The following is an 18,647-nucleotide window of genomic DNA, read 5'->3' as shown; positions in this document are numbered from 1 at the left end:
CGAAGGAGCACTTCTTTGTAAAATGCCGCGTTTACAGTGCTTCCTGGAGGTACAAACTCCTTGTGGACGATGCCTCGAGAGTCGAAAAAGATGATCAGCATGATTTTGACTCCAACGATCGCTGCATTTTCGCCACTGCAAAATCCTAACACACTTCTAAAACAGCTTTCACGCGCGAAGGGATGTTGACTGCACCGCTGTTGCCAGCGAACTGAGGCCAGTTTCTAGTGGAAGGGGAAGGTCCACCAATCATTTTCACCCACCAGCCGATTCGGTTGATCGCTTGGCAGACGCTCCGCGCGGGAAGGCTCATTACTTTTCAATCAAACCCTGTAATTGTGTCATACCTTCATAACTTCAGTTATTGTAACAGGTCTCAATCTCAGGACAATGAAGGGCATTCATGCTAGGTCAAAAATAATAGTCCCATGCTCACAGCGGGGATCCTGCCTTGGTAGCAGTTTGGGAATCGCTGGACTAGACCAGAGATTCCCAAACTTTTTATGCACTTTCTGGGGAGCGGCAGAGGCCCCATCCTCAATTTTTTCATAATACTGGAACCCAAGTGAGACACGGGACGCTAGTCGTTCGTGCTCGGTTGCTTGCTTCGCTGACCTTTTCGTTGTTAGAGAATTAGAGCCGGTTGAGAAAAATGAAAAGTTGGTTATATATTAGTCAATAGAATTTTAGTAAGTTCCTTTAGATTTGTTAGATTATCAAATAAACGTTAAAAAAAGGTAGAAGAAGATCGGATAATAACTTCAAGAGTTATCGCACTTTTGATGCATTCACAAGATTTGTAAATATTTCATTTATTAGTTCGGATATTAACCGATTTTCAAAAACTTTGTTTTCATTTTCTTTAAATTATATTACGAAATTGATTTAGTAAATTAAAATTTAATTGAGCTAAGTCTTTATAATTTCAATTATTGCAAGTTCATAACAATGAAAGGGTCATTCGTGGTAGGTACACGAAAGTCGAGGAAAGTAGCCTTCTGGTCGCAGCGGGAAACCTGCCTAGCTGCCCAGCCCGGGGTGGCATCTCCCTGCCGGCGGCAGCCTCATCGGCCGGCGGCACTAGTTTGGGAATCGCTGGACTAGACCACCTTTATGGCTTTTGGGCCGCTGAATTCGAATGTAGCCTTAGAATTTGCTCTACATGTTCCAGTTTTTGCCTAGAAGCAAAAAGTAGGGGAAAAGCCTAGAGATTTTCTAGTCACACAGGAAATACAAAAAACTTGTCAGCCCGAGAGAAGTGGCTGCGTTAATCTTGTGGATTTTAAACTGATGAATCCAAATTTGGTCTTAGAATTTCTCCTGCACGTCTCAGTTTTCCCCTAGATGCAGGAAATAGGGGAAACCCTAGGGATAATCTGGGTATTATTTTGATAATACCAGTATACGGAAGAATAAACATACTGCTTTCATATTCTTATGTGTTTGGAATCGTAAAGACCAAATTCATCCACAAAAATGTCCTAGTGTGCTTACCGTTTTTCCTAGCTAGGATAAATATAGAGAAATTCAAGCTCTTGTGGATGTTGTACTGGCTTATAATGCAAAAAATAAGAAAAATTCTATTTCCTCTTCAGGCCACAAAATTCGGACCCGATTGCCATTCTGATAAAGGGCCTTAAAGGAGCGCAGTCTAAAGAGTATGGAAGATAAACTTTGTGCGGCTCGAAAGTGAACCATCTCTTAGTTCTCAAAATCCGTTCCTCAAAAAAAATTAATCTAACAAGGAACTTATTTATGCCACAGCAATTTTTACTAGGGTAGCAGAAATTGCTATGCTCGTCAGTTATACGGGGAAATCAGCAATTGTCAATGTAGTTTCGATTAATTTTTTTAATGAAAGCTTATTGACCGAATATTAATTTTCCAAAGAAGTAATATGCAATTGCTCGCTGTTTTCTAGAAAATCAACTTTCAAATAACTGCCACAATCCAGATGAAGTTTCGCGAAACATACCTTAAATCGTCCGGTAGGTCAGGTAGTAGCACTTCTTCGTCATAGCCAGAAGAGTGCGTGTTTGATTCTCGCTATCTACACTTTTGTTTATTTTATTTTCTATTCATTAAAATGTTTATTAATATAAATTCCTGCATTAATCTTTTAAAGTTATTTTTATAATAATTTTTAAAACGAATCGCGTCACCCAAAATTTTGAGATAAATTGTCAAACCAGCAAAACTAGATTTTTTTACTTTGTCATGTTTTTCGCAAACAAATTTATTTTCTCTCAATATTATTAATTGTTTTCATAATTTTCACGAATTATATTTAAAGCCAGAAGTTTATACGAGGTTTCTGGACCCGGGAGTAAGCGCGCTTGCTAGAATTACGTTAGTAGTCGCGCGATGGTCATTTTGACCGAAAGCAAGATCATGAGAAACATCTTAATAATTATGCTTAAATAGTATAGATAATACATCAACTTTATATTTTATTGGACGAAAATAATGTTTACAATAATATTGTAGATTTTGATCACCGCAAAATAAATATTTAATTCAGGAATCTACTCGTCGCTCTTCGGATCTATTCAGATAAAACATTAAGATTTGTTGTTGAGACTTTTACGTGAAGACCCTTTGAATCTGTTCAGATGAAAAATTAAGGGTGGTCGTCGGGGTTGCTGACTATTATTATGGTATCAGGAATATACTTTGAGCTTTTCTAAAAGTGATATGGGTGATTATTTAAAATTTTCCAATTTTTTGAGAAATTTACGTGGAGGCTCTGTGGATCCGTTCAGGTAAAAACAAGAGGGCCTTAGGGGTTTTTGAATCTTGTTCTGGAGTTGGGAATATAACTTGGAGTTTTGTGAAGGTGATTTGAGTGATCATCTCAAATTATTGATTTTCTTAAGGCTTTTACGTCAAGAATCTGCGTGTCTGTCCAGATAAAATATTAGGAGTAGTCTTAGGGGTTGTTGAATATTTAAATAGGGTTGGAAGTACAACTTGTGCTTTTCTGAAGTCGATTTGTGTGATTATTTTATATTTTTTAATTGTTTGAGACGTTTGCTTTGTTTGCTTTGCATCAAACGAAAAAAAAGGACTAACCTTAGTAGGCGCGTGACGGTCAATTAGACCGATGTCGTATTTGCAATCTCGTAATAAAGGCGCACCATGCACGAATCTCTGAAACGTGCCTAAAAATATAAATTAATACCTTAACTGAGAATAGCCTGCCGAAACAATTTGCGAAAAATCATAACAGTGAACGAGTTTTACAACGTATTTTAATATATACAAAACCGGTGGCGCGGCGGTCCAAATGACCAACGCGCGCACGTACTCCCGCATTGACAACTTAATTAGTTTCGTAATTACTTAATAGTTCTGATTGATGGGGAATTGTACGCCACTGTTAAAGTATACTGAGAATAAGTCAAACATAATTAAATATCATTTCTAATTTTATGATCTATTTGTATTTACTTACATGAAAAACGTTGGAAACAATATCATATTCTATTCCAAAAAGCAAATGTTCCTTTGATGAGTCACTGTTCTTTTTGAAAACTCTGATTAAAAAAACAATTTTTCGTTGAAATAACACCTAACATGCTTCTACTTTTGAATATAATTGGTGAACATTATGAAAACAATTGATAACATTTACAGCAACAAAAAAATTGCGAAAAACGTGAAAAGTGGTTAATGATCGAACCATAGCAACAATTCGGCTATCAAGCCGAAGCGCTACTGCCGAGCTGCTAACCGATTTAATGTATGTATCGCCAAATTCTACATTTCGAAAAATTGTATATTACTGGTTTAGAAAAACAATACTCAAGTAATGAGCTTTTATTTCAAAAATTATGAACCAAAACTAAAATCGAGAATCGCCGGTCTTCCACGGCGGGTCTCAACTAAGCTCAACTCAACGGTGCTTGCGCCTCCTGGTTTTCTTTTGTTTAAACTTTGGTCATGTCTCACGATCATTTTCAATCCACAAAAATGAAAAAATCGTATGGACCGTTTTTGAAAACGTAGTGTATACAGATACGGAATTTTTTGCCATAGTTCATTTTTGTAGTACGGCATTTATTGCCGAATTTTAATTTTGTAGTCCATTATCTGGTTACAGAAGAGTGATTGGTCATATCTCCAAACCTTTTTCAGCTCTCCTTTCAAATAATACTTGTCGGTGATTGGTCACAGAAGAGTGATATATCACGACTTAAACCGCTTTAATAAGGATCCGTTTAAAAAACACTCGTGTCAGTGACTGGTCAAATTTGTCGTATTTTAATTTTGTAGAGCGGCATTTTTGCCGTATTTTAGTTTTGTAGTTTGTTATCTGGTCACAGAAGAGTGATCCGTCACATCTCTAACGTCTTTTTCAAGACTCCCTTTAAAAAATGCGCTAAATATTGTACTATTTTTCTAAAGTAGCAATAAATATTATCAAAACATGAACTTCCTTATTTATGTTACCGTTTATATTGGGAATCAGTTAAAACTAGTTTTAACTAGATAGAACGCGAAATTACTACGATGATTTGTCAAAACTAGTTTTAACTAGTCAAAATGCAAAGTAAACCAGTCCTTTTGTAAAAACCCGAAGATTGACTAATCACTCTTCTGTGACCAGTCGCTAAAAGGTGTTTTTAAGAGGGACCAACAGGGGTCCGCGATGTCACCAATCACTCTTCAGGGACCAGTCGTTAAAAAGTTCTTTTCAAATAGGGTCCTGGAAAAGGGGTTCGCGATATGACCAATCTTTGCGTTTTTAATAGTTAAAACTAGTTTTACCTGATTTCTTGTACAAACGGTAACGTCGACACAACAATTTGCCGAGCTAAAAACTTTAAATACGGTAAAATTGGCTGGAGCTAATTACTTCATCTTTTGACAAAACTTAATTTTTAATTTTTTCAATGTGGTTAATGAACACATTTTCATGAAAATAAATTTAAAATGAAATTATATTAGCTTTCCATACAGTGGACGCTTCTATAATTGGTTGTCGGGCGTTGCAATTTCTGTTACATACGCTAGCAAAAATTATACTGCGGTAATAAGTAGCAAATAGGCCCATGTGAGCAGTTCCGAATTTTAGTTGGTGACCCTGCAACGTTCGATATTTTAGTACATAGAATTTTCTGTAATATAAGTTAATCTTAGCAGCTTCTGCAACGTAACATTTGCTGCTATCGTAGAAAAAATGACTGCTGAGTAAAAAGACACAATTTAACGAAGTGTGCAAACTACAAGGTTCTATCTTAAATGGTAAAGTGCGGAAGCTTTAGAATCCCATACAAATAGTTTTGGGAAGAAATTTTTTAAATATCGAGAAATTATATGTGTTTGAGCGGTAACAGTGAGTATAATTATGAAAAAACGTTGCCCGAATACGTACATAAGTGTAGTTTAAATGTGAGATGTTAATTATTTAATTGAATGGATTTATGTTAACCATACTCGGATTGAATTTGGCAACGAACAAAATTTTATTGACAGAAAATAAAGCGCAAAATGGGCACAATGAACTCGGCAGACACAACTAACTTATGAGCGGATGGTATCTTTTACTTACCAAGTTGATAGCACACATGTCACGATTTGGTTGAAATTGAACTTTGGAACAATTTTCGAAGATGGACAAAATCTACTAAATTTTCCTCATTTTCAGAAAGGATTAGTAAATAAATATATTTTTTTATTAGACTTGGAAAATTTTATTTAAGAACCCGCGTGAAAGGGGTTTGCATGGATCACGCTAAACACAAATTAATATTCTTAATAACATGCAAGTTTTAGAGAAAATTAACCTGCGTTAAAAATGGAAATCTAAATGATAAGTTCACTAGACGAGTGCACCGGGTCGCGCACAAAATAGCTTATCACGTATTCTACCAGAAATTTATGCAACTTTAAATTGTTACAACATCCAAAATTACTAGAAATTGTGAGTCGAAGATCCGGGTGTACCGGATCGAACATCAGGTAATTTAATACGTATTATACGAGACATTTTTAAGAATTAAAATTGTGCCAACTGCCAAAATAACTACGAATGGTGAGCCGACGATCCGGGTGAACCGGATGGCACACTAGGTCATTCAAAATTTCATTTGCGTAGTTATTTGTTGTTTACTTCTAGTATTTATGCCACCTGATAGTTATTGTGTCTATTGTAACAATTTAAATATTGAAAATGTTCTTTTTGAATACGTGTCTCAGATAGAAATTTCCCTACACAGTGCCGGCAGGCTCTGCAGCTAGATCAGCAGGCCTCGTTGGTCGACCTTAACACAGATGCGTGTGCATATGTTGCTCATTACGCCGCCTGGCTCTGCCGACACGGCATGCTCGCATCCTGCCATTAGCATATGTCGTACCATCGTGCTTGCCCTCTGCAGTTATGCTAACGGCAGGATTCCAGCATGCCATGCCGGAAGGGCCTGACCACGCGAATGAGCAACATATGCACCCGAAGCTGTCTAAAGGATTGTCGACATGGCTTGCTGATCTGTCTACAGCAGCGATTCCCAAACTTTTTATGCACTTTCTGGGGAGCGGCAGGGGCCCCACCCTCAAATTTTTTCACAATACTGGAACCCAAGTGAGACACTGGACGCTAGTCGTTCGTGCTCGGTTGCTTGCTTCGCTGAACTTTTCATTGTTAGAAAATTAGAGCCGGTTGAGAAAAATGAAAAATTGGTTAAATATTAATCAATAGAATTTTAATAAGTTCCGTTAGATTTGTTAGATTATCAAATAAACGTTAAAAAAAGGTAGAAGAAGATCGTATAATAACTTCAAGAGTTATCGCACTTTTGTTGCATTCACAAGATTTGTAAATATTTCATTTATTTGTTTGGATATTAACCGATTTTCAAAAACTTTGTTTTCATTTTCTTTAAATTATATCACGAAATTCATTCAGCCAATTAAAATTTAATTGAGCTAAGTCTTTATAATTTCAGCTATTGCAAGTTCATAACAATGAAAGGGTCATTCGTGGTAGATACACGAAAGTCGAGGAAAGTAGCCTTCTGCTCGCAGCGGGGAGTCTGCCCCGGAGCCTACCTAGCTGCCCGGCCCGGGGTGGCATCCCCCTGCCGACGGCAGCCTCATCGGCCGGCAGCACTAGTTTGGGAATCGCTGATCTACAGAGCCTGCCGGCACTTTGCTGTCAGTGTGCAGAAAAATTGCTATTTAAAATAATAAAAAATTATGCGAAAAGCCAATCTAATCTGTCAAGTTTTTCGAAAGTTATCGTGCTAACTTCCAAAAATCTACAGACACACGAACGAACACAGGAATCACAAAACGTGTATATTTAGCAAAAACGGGGAGGGGGCAATTTTACATAAATATGACACCCTCTCTAATGAGAATAACGTTAAAAAAGAAAAGAAAAAACGGGCCGAGACAAAGAGTAAGGTTATAATCAAAAATGTACTCACCACAATTTCATTCATCTATAATTTCTGCTTTCACGATGGAGTAATCCCTTGCATGATGGTGATCACACGCCCACTATACGGCGTTTTTCTCGCACACTATAAATACAATTAAAAAACAAAGAAACAAAACACGCACAACGCATCGCAGGCCCGCAATTTGTACAACAGTCTCCCGAACCGGCCAACACCGGGCGGAGAGGCCCGCGTCCAGTTAGAAACCAATCACGTAACAGAAGGCAGAATACAAGAGGGCAATTTGTAATATTCTCACCATCATAAAGTTATTACGTTATTGCACATTCTTCCTGGGGTTCGTGCAATTGTTATTGATATTAAATTGCATATTATTCACAATTTTATCTTCTTCAAACGTACAAGGAAGATAAAATTGTAAATTTTATAATTTTGATGGGGAAAAAGAGTAAAGAAATTTATACTGAATAATTTAAATAGTTATCATCAACAAATAATAATATTAATAACATCTGGGCTAAAATTCTAGGCAGATCCTGCAGTCTGGCTGCAGGTACTATGCGATCACAAGATAAAATGCACGGTATGTTTGCGATCTGTTGACTTTGTACATGTATTGAGTGTCAAGAAGGCCTGATGCTGACATGCTACAGCATAACTGTTATCTGGGATGCTAAGCTACCTGTTGCGCGGTCCGGTACACATGGATCGTCGGCTTACTATTAGAAGTTATATTTTTTATTGGAGCAATTTAAATCTTGAAATTTTTTTGTAGAATACGTGTTAAATTACCTGATGCGCGATCTGGTCCACGCAGATGGTCGGCTTACCATTGCAAGTTATTTTTGTTATGGGAACAACTTAAATTTTGAAAAAGTTCTTGTACAATACGTGCTAAGCCACCTAGTGCACCACCCGGTCTACGTGGATCATCGGCTCACTGTTGGTAGTTATTTTTGTTGCTGGAAAAATAAAATTTTTAAAAATTTTTTCGTATAATACGCCCTAAGCTACTTGGCGCGCGACACGATGAACCTGGGTCGTCGACTCACCATTTGGAATTGGTTTCGTTATTCACAAAATTTTAATTTTTTTAAACTTCTCGTAGAATACGTATTAAACTACATGTTGCTCCAGCCAAAAGACCGGGATCTTTAACTCAAAATTTTTAGTTATTTTGGCTGTTAAAACAATTTAAATTTTGAAAAAAGTTCTTCTAGTATATGTGCGAAGCTACCTGGTGCGCGAACCGGTGCATCTAGACAGTGAACTTACCATTCAGAGACGTGTAGACTATTGGAAAACCTAATATTTTTATTTTTGACACAGGCTAACTTTCTCTGGCACTTACATGTCCTTAAGAATATTCATTTGTGTTTAGCGTGTCCTCCGCATGGGAAACGGAAAAGAACAAGACTTGCGCCATGCTAGTATTCAGCCGTGATCCATGCTTTAGCCAGATCTTTTCAAGTGCCGTGCCATGCTTGAGACATGCAAACTTCTTTCGGACGGGTCTTAAAAGAATTGCGCAAAGTCCACTATAAGAAAATATTTATTCATCAATCCTTTCTAAAAAGTGGGGAAAAATTAGTAGATTGTTTCCATATTCGAAAATTTTGCCAAAGATTAATTTCAACCTATTGACGTTCGACCGTGGGCAAAGCATGCCAGAGGGGCCATTAGCCATGCTGGACCCATTATTTCTAACCATGGGACGACCGTGAGTGAACATTGATCCAATCTTGAGCCACGCTTACCCCACGCTCACCTCAAGCTTATCCCACTGTTAAGCCATGGTTCACCCATTGAACCTTTTCCACGCGGGACACGAGCGTGTTATTTTTTCAAAGATACTGGAACCCGGGGGTAGACTGACTGCCTGTCATGCATGGAGAATAGATATAAGGAGACCAATCTGTAATGCATGGACTTCACCAAAAGCGGTCACTTTTCTGTTGCCAGTAGTACGCACATAGACCTGTGTAAAATCACACTTACGTATAGTTCAAAACTTTCCGAGCGTGGCGTGCCAACCACACTTTAAAAAAATATGGCCGCCTCCATTGTTTTGTTTTAACAGGTCGCTTGAACAAATAAAATAATTAATAATCAGACAGGATTTTGTGAAATGTTTGTGGAATAAAAATTATTCGCCATGGAAGAGGTAGGTAATATGTTTATGAAAATATCAAATTACTTTTACCAACACTACGCGTGCGAAAGGTATTCGACGCGTTCGCAACAAAAACAATAAACATACAACTTACACCACTCTGAAAGTATTGTACACTAAACACTTAAAACCACACTTATTGGGAACTTTCGCTTTTATACAACGATTTTTAATTTTAACAACCTGGCCTTTATTCACAAACTGTTAACACTATTAACACTTAAAACCACACTTATTGGAAACTTTCTTTTTTATACAGCGATTTATAATTTGAACAACCTGGCCTTTATTCACAAACTATTAATTGTTCAATCATTATTTATATTTCACTCGCGTTCACATCGGCGGCCATATTTTTTTCAAGTGCGGTTGGAACGCCACGCTCAGGAAGTTTTGAACTAAAAGTAAGTGTGATTTTACACATGTGTGTGTGCGTACCCTGGCGGACCGTAGGAACCGCATGATGCCTCTACAATTTACCCGCAAAGACCCCATTGGGTCCCCATTCGGTTCCCTTTTTAAAAACTCGAAAAAACAGCAAAATCAACTTCTAAATTGTTGAAAGTCCGATTCTACGTTAAAATTCCCTATAAAAGGCCACCGAATAATCGCTATAGTTTTTTCTGAAACAGTAAAAAGTTTAAAAAAATATAAGACGTATAACGCCTGTTGACTGCTACACTTCAAACGCTTCGCCTGTAAGTAGCAGTCAACAGCCATTATACGTACTCTATTTTTTTTAACTTTTTACCGTTGCCAAAAAAACTATTGCGATTATTCCGTGAACTTTTATAGGGAATTTTAACGAAGAATCCATTTTCATCATTTTCAGTTCCACTAGTTGGGTCTCATTATGTCTATTCTCCATGCTGCCATGCCTTACCCGATCTTCATATTGTATAATTAATAACACAGGCCCACAAAAAAAGTTATCTGCACGAGACAAGTGACTAGGCTACCCTTATGGATTGTGAGCTACTAAATCCAAATCAGGCCTCAGAATTTCTTCTACACATATCAGTTTTCCCCTAGATGAAGAAAATAGGGGGAAACCTAGGGATATTATGGATATTATTTTTATAATACCATTATACAGAAGAATAAACGTACTGCCCTACCGATAGAAATCTCTGAGTATATTTTAAAGATCCTCTAGGGTCAGAGAAGCTCAGAGAAATTCTCCGCAGGCACTCAAGTAGATATATTTAAAGGTCCAGGTAGTTCTTTTAAATGTTTTAGAGGCTTTAAAATGTCCTTTCCGAAATTGAAACAGAAATACGATCATAAATAACAAGCCGATTCGGAATCTACGGGTTTCGATGATGTCAGATATCTAATTTTTTTAAATGCTTAAAATTGGAATGAATACGTTTCCCGTAAATAGAATGAGATACGCCTAAAAAGACAACATTTTTTAATCCAACTAGAAAATTGTATATTAGTATATAAGTTATAATTATAAATAAGTATAATGAGAAAATTCATTAATTAAAAAAAGAAAGTTTAAATAATTTGAAGAGAAGTTTAAAAAGGGAGAGTCGGATTAGCGACGACCAACTACTGTAAATAACTCTGTCTGCCTGGTACGTGACGAATACAAAAGGAACATTATATTACCGCCGCAACACTCTTAAAAGGACCACTAAAAGGACGTTGAAAAGGACCCAAATCTCCCAGACTATCTCAGAGACTAAATCGTTTCAAATTAACTCGGCTTATAGTTTCAAATGAGCCAGGCGATTTCGCTAAAGAATGCTCAGAGATTTCTATCGGTAGGTTGGTGTCATATTCTTATGTGTTGTGACTCTTAAAGATCAAATTCATACACAAAAATTCTCCAGTGTGCTTACCGTTTACTCTAGTTAGGATAAATATTCGGAAATTAAAGGTCTTGCGCATATTATACTGACTTATTAAACAAAAAATAAGAAACATGCTGTTTCCTCTGCCGTTTGCGCTCTTAATATAAATTTAAACACTAAATTTTTTGAGCTTTTACCATTTTCTCCCTAGATGCGAAAAGTAGGGAAAAGCCTAGGGATTTTCTGATCACACAGGGCATTACAAAAATGTGCCTGCACGAAACAAGTGACTAGGGTACCCTTATGGATTTTAAGCCGCTGAATCCAAATCTGACCTCAGCATTTCTCGCAAACGTCTCAGTTTTCCGCTAGATGCATAAAATAGGGAAAAACCTAGGGATATTCTAGACGTTTTGATAATACCCCTATAGGCGAAAATAGACAGAAGGATGCTATATTCTTAAGTGCCGCGACTTATAGACACTTAACTTGTACACATAAATTTTCTAGTGTGCCTTTTCGTTTCCCTCAGCTTAGGTAATTCTAGGGAAATTGAAGGTCTTTCTCATATCATATAGATTTGTACGTGAAAAAATAACAAAAATGCGATATCCTTTGCAGGTTTGCGTGCTAAATCTAAACATGAACCTTAATTTTTTCGGGTTTGTTCCATCGTATAATCTTATAATTGTAACATTTATTATTAAAATTCTATGGATCTGTCCCCGCCTGGAAAAAATTCACATTCATTTTGAAGCAAGCAGTTTTATTTGAAACAAACCAGGAAAAAATAACCAATAGAAAGTAAGACGGTTTGAATTGCGTATCTGTCATTTGCAGATTAAAACAATGAGAATGTAATCGTTTGGCCACATTTTTCATCGGTCACCTGTGCGCGTTGCTTTAAATCTGCGATTCCACATACGTCAAAATGTTGAGTGAATAGAGTTGAATGAGAGTTGAATTCAACTGAGTGGAATAAGTACTCAACTGCAAAATTCCTATATAGGTTCCTATATAGGAACCTATATGTTTCACTAATAGGTGCTACCCATATAAAATGACATAGGATCCTATAAAGCATCCTATATAGGTTCCTATATAGAATCCTATATAGGTTCCCATATAGGATCCTGTATATGTTTCTGTATGGGACCATATCCAGATGCGCAGTAGTATTCTATGGCACCTACGGCTGCGCAAAAGTTTTTTTGGTCGTCCAAGAGTACCTAGAGACATACATACCATTAGGTACCATTAGTTAGGTACCAGTGCGTACCTTACTAGGGAGTGTCCTATATAAGCACATATAGGTGAAACATATAGGATCCTATGTATAATCCTATTTAGGATCCTATTTAGGTTCCTATATAGGAAGTTATATAGGAATTTTCAGTAGGGCAGATTAAAATTTTAAAGAATTAATTGTTTCCAATGACAAGCATGAAATGATAAATTTTAATAGGACAATGCTGATGGATAAAAAATGAAAGAAATTAAAATTAAATAATATTCTAATATATAATAATTGATGCAAGAATTTATTCATAAATTTAATGATTATACAGTTGTAATTCTCGTTTTGCAATGGTTTCAATATATTATCCTGCACAGGAATTATAAAATTTACACGGAATTAAACTCCAGTGACATTCAACTTATTCAGTGCACATGCTAATGGCTGCAGGGAGTCCACGTATTATATAACCTACAGATTGAAAGATATTCATTTTTCAGTTTCAGTGATAAGGAGTTTTGAAAAACGTAAATTAAAAGAAAAAATTCAGCTTTTGATGTGTAAAATATATAAATTAAATTTTAACATTCTTAATTGGTGCGGTGCAAATATGTGAAACAAAAAGTTCAACAAAATAAAAAAAATGCCTGAAAATAAATAGTTAGAATCTCGGAAATAAAGGGAAAAAATGCTCAATAACATTTTAATTGTCTGAATCACTTTCCTGACATAATTTACAAGAATATTAAAAAAAGATTAGGAAAATCAGTCAATATTGTCAATAATGAGTCTAATCTTAAAGTGAATGCAAAATTACCAAAACTCTCAGAAGAAATTGAACGAATTAAATGATTTTCTTCTATCTTTTTTTAATCGTCCTGTCATTATGTAATGAACCGAATAAAGCCTATTAAACAGCTAACCCCTGCATTCCAGTTTCGTTCAAAAAATAGCACACTCGACCTCCTGCTGTGTCATTCAGAAACGGAGAGCACCGATATTCCGTTCACTATGGGTACACTCACGGCGGCGTTTGTTCCTTCCCAGGCGCATAAAATGCATCATCCCAGATATAAGAGCATTCTGTGGATGAGCCTTTTGTGCGTGCACAATGCGTCGCCAATGTCAGCATGTGTACAATCACCCGTATCGAGATTCCGAACTAACCGAAAGATACATGCGTGCATTATGAAGGAAGTTATAAATACACACACAAAGAACAGAGTTAAGAACATTACTTTGTGTTATTACAACATTTATTTAATAAAAAGAATTCTTTTTAATACTCATTTTGAATTCAGCGCCAATCGCGGACAAGGTAAGCACGACCGTAACCTAAGCGCAGTAGCTAATGGCGGCCACATTGCCATCACTGGCGGCCTTTATACTATAGTGCTTCTTCTCTAAAGTCTGACAACTTTAACGTAATGCCAGTTCGGTGGTTTGACGCTTTCGTTCAATATACAAAGTCGACGGTGATTTATATTGATCTTGCATTAGACACATGAATATAAAATAGGGAAGTATCCTATGCGCGTACGAAGAGAGTCTTGACATTATTTATTTATAATAAAATAAAGTACGAAAAAGATTTAATTTGGAACTTTTATTTCAGAAATAGAAAATTATGACATATTTAATAGGGTAACTGAACGAATTACGCAAGGGGAACCATTTGTCGACGAAAAATTTGATATCAAGTAACTTAAAATTGTATACACCTGATTTTTGTGTTGGTAAAAGCAAAACTTAACCTAACAATGGAAAACCTTTATCTTCGACCTCAGACAATTGAATCCCTCTCAGTAATTTGTTCCGTTACCCTGATAAATATGTCATAATTTTCCATTTCTAAAATAAAACTTTCCAATTCAATCTTTTTTGTACTTACTTTTATTACAAATAAACAATTTTAAGACCGTCTTCGCACGCGCACTGAGTGCTTGTGTCATGTGCCCATTCACGTGTGTTACACGACATGCCTGGCATATGCGCCTCTATGGACGATACATATGCTTGCTGATCTAAACGCACATCGTGCGCGAAAATATGCACAGCGTGCCTGTGCCATGCGCACATGGTGCGCTAGAATTATTATCTGTGATATTTTCGATTAATTAAAAAAGAAAGAAAATAGCAAGGCCATTTAAAAAACTCTGAGAGGAATTGTATTTAGTCCTTTAGATTGTGTGGTGAAAATATGACATCAAACTTTCAGGGATTGTATTTACCCATGAAGGTTATGTGGTTAATATATCACATCAAACAATTCATGATTGTGGTAGAAAAGTTTTCACTTGTAAATACATGAGCTAAATATCAAGTATGAGGAACCACCTTAAAAGCCAGAGTAGGCCTCAGTAAAAAGCGATAATAGAGCAAACCTCATTTCAAATTAAAGTTACGTATCTTGCATTACCATACTCTAACTCTCAATTCCATAATAAACATGGCTCAATTCTGCAAAGTGCAACGCGAAAAACTCTGCTCGTGACTCTATTTTGCATAATTCACTACCCTGAATAATTATTACAATGAGATGATCAGAAAACATCTGCCGCTAACGATGATCGATCTTACATCGATCAGCTGCCATTGATGTTACTTTAGATATTTTTTGATCGCTGAAAAAAAGTCACGTGTATGTATGTGCAAAACCTGTTTTTATGTATGTGTAAAACTTCTACTTCTTTTATATTTGGACCTAAATTTATATTTTCGTTAATTATTATTTTAAGTGAATTCAGCATCGTAAAAGAATAATCCTCCATGTTTTCAGCAGTGGCTGGAGATCCGAAGACCGAATCAACAATCTTGGCGATGGATTGTCAGACAATCTATCAAAACACAACTGGGCTTCCTCCAGAAACTTGGAAGATACAAGAAGATCGCTCGCTTTAAATCAGAGGTATGCCCACGAAGATTCACCAAGATTTAGACAGTCACCTTCTGCCCAAGAGGATGAATCTTCCAGCAATCCAAGAGAATCCACTAGGCTTCGGAATGCTTTTCCACAGGATCAAAGAGGTATCAGTACAGATGATGATAGATCTGAACGGAGGTCAAGTTTTAGTAGACGACGAACAAAGATTGCAAGTACTTCAGAGGATCGCAACGACAGAGCGTCCCTTACAAGAAGTACAAGAAGTTTAAGAAGAGCAGATATCAATGCTGAAGAGCGAAGAGAAGCCACTCGAAGAGAACAGCAACCTAACTTAGATGAACTAGAAAGTCGTTTAGATCCACGAAAATCGCGATCAATGCGAAGGACTCTTTCTGTTGATCGCGAGATGATAAATTCAAAGATAAGCACAAGAGAAAACAATATTGGTTTAAAAAGAGAACTTCGTAGTTCTCAAACTCCAGAAAATCGTATTAGTCGAGAAAGATGCCGAAGGTCTCGGACTCCGGAGTCTCAATCGGGCCAGGACAGGCTTCATAGATCGCGAACACCGGACGATAAAGCTTTACCAGATGCTAGTGTCACAACTCGTACTCCGGAAAATAAACTAGCCCAGGAAAACGTTTTAAAATTGTGCAGCCAAGAGAAACACGGGATAAAGGAAAATATTTCGAGATTAGGAACACAAGAAAACAAGACTGCTCAAGACAAAATTTCACAACCACCCACTCCAGAGAAAATGGTACCACAAACACAGAATCCAGACGTTAATAATAAGGATGTCGAAAACATAAGAGAATTAGTCCGCCCGAACAAGGTCACATTCCCTGATATGAATATACCTTCGAGTAATATGGCAGAAGAATGGGCGTGCGAACATTGTACGTTCATCAACGAACCTAAGGAGCGCATTTGTATTGTCTGCTACAAGACGCGAACTAGTGCTCTTCCACCCCCTTCTCCAGAACCTCAAACGTCTTCTAGCATTACTGAATCCCACATGACTTCGAACGAACCAAATTTCAACCTCAACTCAGACCTAGAGAAGAAACTGGGCCACCTCAAGTTACCAATCAGCGAAGAGAGCGGCGACAGCAGTTCGACGAAGAAAAAAGGTAGACTTAGGCGAAAGATCAGCTTCTCCTTTGGCACTAAATCATCGAAATGATTTATGTAAATATTTATGTGCTTTTTTATACTCCCTTCCACAAAACCCGTCAAAACCTTCGATTGCCACTTTTTTATGAAATTCAAGTAAGATATAAATAAAAACGGATGTTGCTTAATAATACGTCACAATAAATGTATTGTGCTCAGCTAATCAATTATAATTATTCTAGAAGCACAGTAATTATTTCAATTTGTATTTATAAATGGAGGCATGTTATGATTAACATTATTATTCCTATTTCCGGTAGATCAGCATGCACATCCGTTAAGTATCAGTATTGTTTATGCACTATATTTCAATTACCTGATGAAGATGTATTCTTGAATGAATAATAAATTTGCATTTTTACATTTTGGCTTAAAAATTACGTGCACACCAAATGCATAATCATACTTGAAAATCCAGAGTCACATTTATCTCTTAATTGTGATTAGCCTTTTTATTCATTCAAGTAAAAACTCTCACATTTCAAGGACGCTCGTGCATTCGGCCAATCCTCTTTGAATTCAGCACCAGTAGCATTATAAAAATGCTACATATGTGTTAGCCGATAAGCATTCTATTAAAAACAAACCAATTACACTGGTCAACGAAATGCTAAAACCTTTATTTTTTGTATACACTGCAATTTGTTTATAGGTTTTTGAGTCGACATTTTTTTCTGACACAAATAACTCCATAAGTGAATATAGATTGTTTGATAAATAAAATACATAATTTGCTTCAATTTACTCAAATTTTCTTAAATTAACTTGAATTTCTTTCAATTCTCTTAATGTCCCTTTTATTCGCTCGAATTCCCATAAACTTTCTTAAAATTTCTTCAATTCTTTTGAATTCCCGTAATTTCGCTTGAATATCAGTGTTTAGCTTCACACAACATGAATGTTTATCCCTTTTAATATAAGCAGCAATCAGTACAAAAGTTTTAGACCTATAAAAAAATAACCTACTTTTTGTTATGTGACTTTCTTGTTTGAGAAACCATTTTGAAGAAAAATCGAAAATCCTGAAAATGTGCATGCTTACTATCTTTTACTGCGAAAGCTTGTATTCCAATATATTCTCAAAGTATAGAATTTATTTCCTAGACAAAAGTGGCAGTTTGATTTTTATTCTTGGTCGACCTGTGTTCTTAGTATTTTTTATTTTTCCCTGAAAGGGTTATTCAATCAAAAAAATTCACAGAATAAAACAGAATAGTCATTTATATTTTCTAGCACGTTTTTGTACGGATGGTGCTTAGATAGAATACTACTAAACCCGATTAACCGAATCTCGTCACTCTTATAAACGTTGCGCTGGGCAGGCTGCAATTCTGAACAAAAAAATTTTTAATAATGAAGTGATTCTAACTATAAATAGCAACTTTTTTATATGGTTTCATGCAATCTAAATATATTTTCTATTGTCCAATCTACCCTATTTGTCTTGGATCCACAATAATGTCTTATTTTCATTTCAAGTGTCTTTTCAACAAATATTTAAGTTGAATTGAATGATCTCACCATCTCCTAAAAAGTATTTGGGAAAACTAATAATACATATTTTTTGGATATAGAAACATATTAACTATTATCTTGAGTTAGGTAAGTCCTTTTAATAATAAATTATGGATCGTAAATACAATTCTCTTACACTCTCATACATGAGAATGTAATCAAATTAAAGTAAATATATCACAGAGAAACACCAAATATGTTTTACCTCAAAAATGGATAAAATGTTGCAGGCAGTTTATAGCGACATTAGGAGTTGTAAATTTGTTTTTAATTGTTAATTTAGTATTAAATACAGCTGTCAAAGTTGCAGAGCTTTTATCAAGTAAGAAAAAATCTTGAGATTTTTTTGTAATACCACTAGCCTGAGTCAAGAAAAAATGTATTGTTTCCTCTTTACTGCTTGTATTGTGTATCATGTTGGGGGCCGTTCAAAAAATACGTAAATATTTTTTCTGCT

At 36.1% G+C, this 18,647-nt stretch overlaps 1 protein-coding gene across 7 annotated transcripts in view; it reads left to right on the top strand.

Moving 5' to 3' along the window:
- LOC117182184 overlaps positions 1–18,647 on the top strand; it is a 175,142-nt gene that overhangs the window by 88,689 nt on the left and 67,806 nt on the right. For 6 of the 7 annotated variants that reach the window (XM_033375244.1, XM_033375246.1, XM_033375240.1 and 3 more), the window contains exon 7: positions 15,395–16,632. In XM_033375244.1, the coding sequence (XP_033231135.1) occupies positions 15,395–16,632 (1,238 nt within the window). The remainder of the gene's footprint in view (positions 1–15,394; positions 16,633–18,647) is intronic. The other variant, XM_033375242.1, reaches the window with a different exon arrangement.

Source organism: Belonocnema kinseyi, chromosome 10, assembly GCF_010883055.1.
Source record: "Belonocnema kinseyi isolate 2016_QV_RU_SX_M_011 chromosome 10, B_treatae_v1, whole genome shotgun sequence".
Lineage (NCBI taxonomy): Eukaryota > Metazoa > Arthropoda > Insecta > Hymenoptera > Cynipidae > Belonocnema > Belonocnema kinseyi.
The sequence above is the reverse complement of the archived record's forward strand: the minus strand, read 5'-3'. Positions and strand labels throughout refer to the sequence as shown.